General features: G+C 46.0%; 1 protein-coding gene across 1 annotated transcript; it reads right to left on the minus strand.

Annotated features, from left to right (window-relative positions):
- Window positions 1–2,556: 2,556 nt before the first annotated feature.
- Window positions 2,557–3,352, minus strand: DUSP21 (dual specificity phosphatase 21). Its single transcript, XM_008153055.3, has one exon. The coding sequence runs from the start codon at window positions 3,235–3,237 to the stop codon at window positions 2,593–2,595; it is 645 nt and encodes a 214-aa protein (XP_008151277.1). The 5' UTR covers window positions 3,238–3,352; the 3' UTR covers window positions 2,557–2,592.
- Between the last annotated feature and the right edge of the window lie 6,747 nt (window positions 3,353–10,099).

Genomic DNA, 10,099 nt, shown 5'->3' on the forward strand with positions numbered 1-10,099 from the left:
TTTCTCTTCCACATTCTCTAAAAGTCAATGGAAACATATCCTCAGGTGAGGATAAAAAAAAGAAATAAAGAAATGTCATATCCTATGAAAGACACATCTTGAAAATGCCTAAAGAAAGTTGTCATTTTTTCATGGTGAAGGGACTGGAGTCCGTGTTGATGAAAACACCTTGGTGGCTGCGGTGACTGGCAGTGGCTGCAGCAGTGGGGTGATGGGGCTGGTGACTTCCCTGATCAGCCCGGTTGCCTCAGTAGGACATCCCCTGAGGGCTCCCAGTATGTGAGAAGGTCAGGCTGGGCTGAGGGACGCCCCCCCCCCCCCCGCAGTGCACGAATTTCATGCACCGGGCCCCTAGTGTGTGTGTGTGTGTGTGTGTGTGTTATTTTTTAATTTTAATTTTTTTAAAGGGACATTTGAATACAGACATGCACAGAGGGAAGACAGATGAGAAGACACACTAGGGAAGATGGTCATGTGATCACAACCATGCTTCTAGAAGCCAAGGAACAACAAAGATTGCCAGCAATCACCAGAAACTAGGAAGAGGCAAGGAAGGATTTTCATCTGGGTTTCGGCCAGAAAGGCTGCTTTGTGGGGGCTCTGCCACACCAGCCCTTGTGTTCAGCGAGACTGTTCTTCCATCTGTAAAAGGGGGGGATCTGTCTAGAGCAGTGGTTTTCATAAGCCCCCACATCACCCCATCTCACCCCCAGTTGCCTCCTTGGGCTCTCCTTTTGTGGAATTGGGGGTGAGGGTGGCTTTGGAAAGAAAGGGCATTCAGACTCCACTGGGCTATGGACCCACAGGTCTGTGTCAACAGAAGTACTTGTGCTGTTAACTCATGTATTTCTTGTCTAAAATCCTCTGGATTAGAATAGTTGTTCCCAAGCCAGAGCCAGGCACCTAGGGAGTTTAAACAATTCTGTATTCCAGGGCCTACTTCTGGGGGCCACTCATTAGTCCCTTTGTCAAGTTACTCCATGGATCCTGGTGGATCCTGGAGTGCTGGCTCTTAATGGTCAGTGATTCTAAACAAGGTGTTTGGCCCAGCAGCGTGGTTCAGTGGTTAAGCATCGACTTATGAACCAGGAGTTCATGGTTCAAGTCACGGTCAGGGCACATGCCCAGGTTCTGGGCTCAATCCCTTCCCTGTGTGGGGCGTGCAGGAGGCAGCTGATCCATGATTCTCTCTCATCATGGATGTTTCTATCTCTGTCTCCTTCTCCCTTCCTCTCTGAAATCAACAAAAATATAAAAAATACACAAGGCCTTTGGTGATGGTGGTTGGGGGGTGGTGGTGGCTAGAACTGTGCTTCTTGCTTGTACACAGATTACAAAGAGTGACACAATGGGAACCCTGAAAAGCCTCTAAATCTAGGCCTCCTCTGAGGTAGAGTCCTAAGGAACCTTAACCATTTGTTTTTACAGACAGGATGTGTTTTCGGAAGAGCCCTTGGTGGATAACAAAGAGCTGTGCGCAGATGGGGGAAATGTCATTGTGAGGATGAATGTGAGATCCCCACCCAGCAGGGCCAAGGAGTGTTATTAATAACAAGAGCAGCCCTGACTCCATTCCTGTGCGAGGTCTCCTGCTAAGGAGTCTACACCTCACCACTACCCTGTGAGATGTGGGTTGTCACTGAATGACAGGCTCTGAGATACCACCCCCCCCCCCCCCCCGCCCCAGGTCACAATGGGAGGAAGTGTCAGAGATGTCTGACTGTGTCCTAGCCAGCAGCTCCAGCCAAACCCCTGAGGCCTGGTGTCAGGCCTGTTCTCTCATCACTTGCCCTGGATAAGGGGATTAGAGTTGCAAAGGGTATCTTGAGGCCTTGGCATCTAGTACAGAACTTGAAATTTATCTATCTATCTATCTATCTATCTATCTTTATTGTTGAAAGTGTTACATAGGTTCCCCTTCTTCCCCCATTAACCTCTTCCAGCCCGCTCCCGTCCCCTTCCCCCAAGTGCTCACCACCCCATTGCCTGTGTGCAAAAGATTTTTCAACTTTATATAGTGGAATGGTTTCTTTGAAAAACGACTGGATATGTCAATCCAATCTGGAAATCCAGAGTTCAGCCACTGTGGTTGAAGGTAAGGGCCCGAGACTCCCCCCAGGCCCCCAGCACACCCCGTGACTTTGTGACTTTGGCATGGAAAGAACCAGGCAGGATTCTGGGGTTGGGGGGCGGGGGGCAGGAGGGGGAGGGTGGGGGGGGTGTGGAGAGATTGGCGGGGAGCGTATCACTCCTGGGTTACTCAGGATCAGGCCAGGGCCCAGATGCAGGCCCATCTGAGCTGGGCCCCACCTTCCCACCCTCCTCTCTGGCCCGGCCCTAGCAGGCCTGGCCAGCTGCGCGCAGGATAAGAGACATGGACACCATCTTTCACTGACTTGATTTTATTGTCTACAGATGAGGATCACAAAGCCCAAGACTTCAGCAGCCCCCCTCCTGGCTTGCCCTTCTAAAAGTCATTGGGTCGTCAGTACAGACCAAAGCTCAGCAGTCACACAGTCCCATGATGGCGTGGATCCACAGCAGGTGTCAGGCGTGGATCCACAGCAGGTGTCAGGGGCTGGCCGGGGCCGCTCACAGGGACAGCATCAGCTGGTACTCCTTCTGGTACACATCCGGGATTCTGCCCAGCGGGGAGTCGATCATCCTCACGGTGTTTCTGGCGAAGAGCTTGAACTCGTAGAGAATCAGTTGCTCCCAAAAGCCGTTGTTCGGGCGTATCACGGGACGGCAGGCCCGGGTCCAGGTGTGGGCGTCGAGGAGCGAGAGCGAGTGGTATTTCATCAGGAAGGCCATGCACACGGTGGAGGAGCGGCTGATGCCCGCGTGGCAGTGCACCAGCGTGCGGCCCTGGCGCAGCTCCACGCCGTGGATGTAATCGGCCACGGCGTCGAAGAAATCGCCTATGCGCGCGCTGGGGGAGTCGCTCACAGGTACCTTCACGTATTGAATGTTCTCGATGAACGTGTTGATGATTTCCCCGGAGATATTGATGACGGTCGTGATGTGATTGGTGGCAAGCAGGTACCTGTTGTTGGCGGCCACGGCATTCCCTATGTAGAGGCTGCTGGTGAGCTGGGAGAGCCCGCGGGTCCTCAAGGGCTGTGGGAGGGTCTGGCCCGGCAGGGAACGCGGTGGTGGTGGTGGTGGTGGTAGTGGTGGTGGTGATGATGGCGATGATGGTGATGGGTGTGATGGTGATGGCGGTGGTGTTGTCATCGAGGCGGCAGGCAGGATGTCTCTAGGCCGGTTTGGGGGGCACCACTCCCACTGCAGCGCTGCGAAGCCTCTGGCGGGGGTCTGAGGGGCAGTGGGCAGGTTACTGGTTATCACCCCTCCTGCCCCCAAGCGTCACAATCCCCTCCCTGCCTACGCCACTGGTTCCCATGGCAACGGCAGTTAGCCACGGGGAGGACTTGGCCTCCCAGCCAGGTCTTCAGAGAAACCCCTCCCTGCCCCAGAGCGTCACAGTCCCCTAACACCAGCCCAGGGGTTTCCATGGCAACGCAGTTTGCCACAGGGAGCACTTGGCCTCCCAGCCAGGTCTTCAGAGAAACCCCAGATCTATTCTTTTTTCTTTTTCTTTTCCAGATTTATTCTTAGCTTTCTTCAGAGTCGTTTACTTTCCAACTCCAATTCTTTTTTTTTTTTTACATTTCAATTACAGTTGACATTCAACATCCAAGGCCCAATTCTTACCTGTCTTGATGTTTTAAAATGTTCTGTTATCTATTTTATGTTTTACTTATTGGACCACACTGAGCACAATATGTATGAATGCTTCTATTTTACTGGTGTTGCAGAACAGGCTTACACTTTTTTCTTTTTCTTTTTTTGTTTTTTAATATACATTTTTATTGATTTCAGAGAGGAAGGGAGAGGGAGGGAGAAATAGAAATATCAACGATGAGAGAGAATTATTGATCAGCTGCCTCCTGCACACTCCCCACTGGGGATCGAGCCCACAACCCGGGCATGTGCCCTGACTGGGAATCAAACTGTGACCTCCTGGTTCATAGGTTGATGCTCAACCACTGAGCCACACTGGCTGGGCTGGGCTTATCCTTTTCCTACAAGGGACCAGTATCATATTTTAAGTTGGGGAACCGCATTTGGTTCATGTGATATGCTAATTTCTAAAAAGCTGCAGTAAGATATGGGTTTGGCTGACTTTGTGGGCTGGCCTGACATCTCAGTTGATTGTAGCCATAGGGTCATGCTCCTGTTTACGAACACATCAGGGCTGGTTTTAAGGGAATATTGCCAAGTGGCATATCTAGCCCTTTATCTATGGCGAAGTGGCCTGCAGTGGACAGTTGTGACTAATTTAGCTGTGTCACAGTCCATTTGTGCATATGGCCCAAATGATTTATCACTTGATTTTACTTTATTACCTGAAACAACAGTTCAAATTATCTTGTCGACTTTCTTGAAAAAGAATGCCAATGTGCTCGGTAAACTACAAATCATTCTGACCACCACTGAGGGTTTCTCCCAGTAATGTTAAAAATTCTGGGACAAGTCAATGCTACATCATAATTGGGCCGAAAATTGATTTTAAAAATGTTACCCGAGGCTTACATTTTCTCTCAGCTAAGATTTTTGTAGAACTTGACTGAAGATTCAAAAGAGCTATAACTTAAACAAATCTTTTTGCCGAGCAGCTAATAGATACATTGCTTCACGCTTGCGCCTTGTCATTTTGGGTTGTGTGCGAAGGTGTACTGTGACTATGAACAAGGATAAAATAGATGCCAGCCTGTTTAGGAATGATCGAGGAAATGATAACCTCAAAACAGAACACACTTTTCTTTTTCTCAGTTTTATAATCAGATTGTTTTTCATTATTTAAATCGTCAGACCCCACAAGTCTATCCAGAAGAAAACAAAACCCAAATCCTAAATAAATAGAAAATTGTCTATTGGGGAGAGCTCAATTGGGCTAAAATTATTTAAAAGGGTTCAATCTGACATTTGAGATAGGCATCATGGGAGCTTTGTAATCTATGGGCTAATGTGAAACCCCGTTACAAAGTGTTAGGGTTATTTCATAAATATATGCTTCTTAAAGTTTAAAAATCTATATTAATACAAGGGTAATATGCTAATTAGACTGGGAGACCCCCCAGGAGACCTTCCGGATGTTCTTCTGGACAAAGCCATGGTGACAGGGCCGAGGTAGAGGCGGTTAGAGGCCAAGAGGGGAGGGCAATTGTGAGTGATCAGGCTGGTGGGGGGCGGGGCCATTGGGGGTAAGCAGACCAGCAGGGGGGCCAGTTAGGGGCGAGCAGGCCCTCAGTGGGGGTCAGTTGGAGGTGATCAGGATAGTGGGGGGAGCAGTTTGGAGTGAGCAGGCCAGCAGGGGGGCAGTTGGGTGTGAGCAGGCCAGGATGGGATGGCAGTTGTGAGTGATCAGGCTAGTGGGGGGTGGGGCCGTTGGGGGTAAGCAAACCAGCAGGGGGGCCAGTTGGGGGCGAGCAGAATGTCAGTTGGAGGTGATCAGGATAGCGGGGGAGGGGGGCAGTTTGGAGTGAGTAGGCCAGCAGGGGTACAGTTGGGGGCAAGCAGGCCAGTGGGGAGGGAAGGTGGGGGCGAGCAGGCTGGCAGTTGGGGGCGAGCACACTGGCACAGGGGGCAGTTGGGGGTGACCGTGATAGCAGGGGGGGCAGTAAGGGTTGACCAGGCAGGCAGGCAGGTGAGCGCTTAGGAGCCAGTGGTCTAGGATTGTGAGAGTGTGCAGGCTGGGATGAGGGGACCCCCCGTGCACAAATTTCATGCACCAGGCCTCTAGTGTAATAATAGTAACCAAAATAATTTCATCCATTCCTCCCAAGACAAGCATGACTTGTATTAAATAGGTGTATTTATTTATTTTTACATCTGATATTCATTCTGTGATGCCCTTCATCTGAGGGATGTTGGTTGTCATCAAACTCCACTTTGGGGTTTTTTCTGGGTAGGTAGGTTGATCTCTCCTCTTCCTGAGTTTGGAAACAGGTCACTTTCAGATTCCCACTTGTCTCTGCTTTTCCTTATTATTTAGGGAAGAAGATGCATAAAAGACTCGCCCTAGAACACACTCTCTTCCTGCCACTGGGAGAAGACCTCGCGTGTCAAGAACTAGATAATGGTTAGATTCCTCAATTTAGCAGTCAAGGCCCTTTCCAATCTGATCTAAGCCTGCTTTTCAAATTTCATTTATTCATTGATTCACCACATTTTTTTATTAAGAAACTGGTGTGCTAGGCATTTTCACCTATATAAATCTTCAGTTCTGACCAAGCAAATCAAATGTTCTTTTAAAAAATTTTTTATTGATTTCAGAGGGGAACGGAGAAAGAGAGAGAAACATCAATGATGAGAGAGAATCATTGATTAGCTGCCTCCTGGAGGCCCCCTCCTGGGGATGGAGCCTACAACCCGGGCATGTGCCCCTGACTGGAATCGAACCTGGGACCTTTCAGTCCGCAGGCCGCGGCTCTATCTACCAAGCAAAACCAGCGAGGGCTCAAATGTTCTTGGTAAATACAAAATATACATTCCTCCTTCCTTACCTCTGCTCACCCCATTCCTTTCTCTTGAGAAAACTTCCTTGCTCCTGTCTGCTTCCTGAAGCCTAGCCAAGCCTCAAGACTCAGCCTGAATAATTTTTGAAAAAGCATCCACTGAGCACCCAGTCTGTGTCAGGTACAGTTCAGGCATTGTGTAGATCCAACACAACACACAGACCCAGATATCAAAGAGGTTACAGTTTGGTCAGAGCGATAGATCATCATGAAAGAGTCCAGAAAAGAGGCTGATTCATTGTGCTATGTATGTGTGTTTGAGGACTGGGGGCAGTAGGGGAGGGTTAAGAAATTCTACACAGAAAACATGACCCAGAACAAAGCTTTTGGTTCATTTGTTTGTTTTTATTATTTATTGTTTATTCTGTCCAAGTTTTTTTTTTTTAAGTGGAAGGGTGTTTATTAGTGAAGCAGTGAGACAGAGGGGAGGCCACTCCATTGGCAGAATAGCTGTCCAAATTTTTGTTTTGAAAAATGTCAAACAGAGAGAAAAGTTGGAAGAATAGAACAATGAATACCCCTCTACCCTTCACCAATTATTCCTCTGTTGTTAACACTTCACTACCACATTCCCTTCTTCTTCCTGTTTAGATATACAAACACACATATTTGTTTGCTTGTTTCTTTTCCTGAACCATTGCTTATTAAATGGAGATACAGCAACACTTCAGCCCTTTAGTACATATCTCTTCAGAACAAGTGCAGTACGTTTTCCTACATCACCACAATACATTGACCATACACAGGAAATTCAACATTGACCTGACATTATTATCTAATATATAATCCATATTCAAAACTCACCAATCCTCCCAATAACGCTATCTGTACCTAATTTCCACCCCCCCACCCCCGTTTGATTCAGGATGGAATCAAGGATCTCTCGTTGCGTTTAGTTGTCATGATTCTTTAGCATCTTTTAATTTGGAGCAGTTTCCAGGCCTGTTGTTTTGTTGTGCTTTGACTTGGTCTTTCCTGACATTGACATTTTTGAGGAATTGAGGCCAGTTTTGCAGAACATCTTTCTTTCTTTTTAATTTTTAAAATATATTTTTATTGATTTCAGAGAGGAAGGGAGAGGGAGAGAGAGATAGACACATCAAAGATGAGAGAGAATCATTAATTGGCTGCCTCCTGCAACCCAGGCATGTGCCCTGACCTAGAATTGAACCATGACGTCCTGGTTCATAGGTCAATGTTCAACCACTGAGCCATGCCAGCTGGGCAGAACACCTTTCAATTTGGATACTTTTGATCATTCCTTCTGGATTAGATTCAGGTGAAATATTTTTGGCAAGAAGATCGCCAGAGTGTGTCATTCCCAGTACATTGCATTGGAGGCATATGATATCTGTTTGTCCTATTAATGATGACAATAATTTTGACCACCTGGTTAAAGTAGCATTAACTAGGCTTCTACATTATAAAGGTAATTTTTCCTCTTTTTAACTAATAAGAAATATACACCGAGTGGCCAGATTATTATGATCTCTCAATGCATAATAATCTGGCCACTCAATGTATATCCTATATAATAAAAGGCTAATATGCAAATTGTCCCCTCGACCAGGAGTTCGACCAGCAGGCAGGCCGGCCAACCGCCCATGTCCCCTCCCCCTGGCCAGGCTGGCCAGACCCCACCCATTCCCTGTCAGGGCACATGCCCAGGTTGCAGGCTCGATCCCCATTAGGGGGCGTGCAAGAGGCAGCCAGTCAATGATTCTCTCTCATCATTGATGTTTCTGTCTCTCTTTCTCCCTCTCCCTTCCCATCCAAAATCAATTTTTTTTAAAAAAGGAAAGAAACTGAGTTCCATGAGGCCAGAATCATTGACTGGCTGCCTCCTGCACGCCCCCTACTGGGGATCGAGCCTGCAACCCGGGCATGTGCCCTGACCGGAATTGAACCTGGGATCCTTCAGTCCACAGGCTGACTACCCACTGAGCAAACTGGCTAGGGCAGTTTCTTAATTTGAGTGATGTCAAAGGTCCCTTGCAGTGCTAACATTTTTTAATTATATAGGTAATAGAAAATTGGAATTAAAACTAAACTCTTCTGATCTTGGTATAACTCATTAAATTTGCACTCAATTTTGCTTTAGATTAATGTCCTGATTATGTCCAAATTTATTTTACCCTGAGACATGTTAAGTTGTATGGAGCTTGACAGAAGCCTGCTGTTATGTTAATCAAAATTTTTCAATTTCTTCCTTATTTGCTGTCTTTAAAACTTTGTTAGTGTCTAAAACATTTCACCAAAGTGCTTCATTTCAGTGTTAACTCAGACACAAGTGATGATAATTATGTTCTAAAGTTTAGAAAATTATGCACAAATTATCAATTAAGCAAATGCTTCAACAGTTATATGCCTCATCAAGAGAAATTATGCAAACTCTGGGAGAATGACAATTTTACACAAGATGTTTTTATTTATTACATTCCCTAAATTGTTGCGGATAATTTCCAATAACTTTATCAAAATATTGCACCATTTACATTCCAGAAGAAACTTTGTGCTCAGAGATTTTTCTCAAATGTGTTATAATATGACACCTTTATGCCAATCCTCGGCACAGATGTGAAGTAGGACAAGTTTGTCAAACTTGACATAACTTGAATAGAATTCAGGTTTCCTACACATCTGCTTCCTCCTCAGTGTTCCCTGTGTTGGATAACACTACCCCTGGGTGCCCACTCACCTGAGTTCAAGAACCCTTGTAATTAATTCTGGTGTCATCTTTTCCCTCCACCATATCTGTTGCCAAGTTCCATTGACTCTCTCAGTGGATAGAGAGTCGGCCTGCGGACTGAAGGGACCCAGGTTTGATTCCGGCCAAGGGCACATGCCTGGGTTGCGGGCTCGATCCCCAGTAGGGGGTGTGCAGGAGGCAGCCGGTCAATGATTCTCTCTCATCATTGATGTTTCTCTCCTTTCCTCTCTGAAATCAATAAAATACATACATATTAAAAAAAGACAAACTATAAATCAATAATCAGACAATGACTTCATTGCAGACAACAGTAACTTGGACCTTAAAATGACTATATTAAGATGTTCAAAAAGAATAATTTTTATTCACAAGTCTCTGGAATTATAAAGAAAAACAAGCAAAAAAGAAACAAGCATAGGTGGATATGAAAAATAATCAATTATGAATTTTTAAATAAAAATAATTGAAAATTTAAAGACATCATAGACGGGATAAACTCAAGACCAGACACAGTAAAGGGACAATTTTGTCGAAAGGCAGTTCTGATGAACAACCCTAAAACAGAGCACAAAGAGAAAAACAAGATGAAAAACAAATATGAAACAGTAGCTAAGAGACATGGAGGATAAAAACAGGAATTCTAAGGTAAGAGAGTTGGGGAAATGGCAGAGAAGCGCTGTTTTTCGAGATGTAAAATCTGATCATTTCCCAACATTGAAGACATGAGTGAGCCCTTAGATCAAAAGTGCTGAATATCAAACAGGATAAAAGAATCTAAAGCTAGATTGAAGTGAAATTGCAAAGA

This window comes from Eptesicus fuscus, chromosome 1, assembly GCF_027574615.1.
Source record: "Eptesicus fuscus isolate TK198812 chromosome 1, DD_ASM_mEF_20220401, whole genome shotgun sequence".
Classification (NCBI taxonomy): Eukaryota; Metazoa; Chordata; class Mammalia; order Chiroptera; family Vespertilionidae; genus Eptesicus; species Eptesicus fuscus.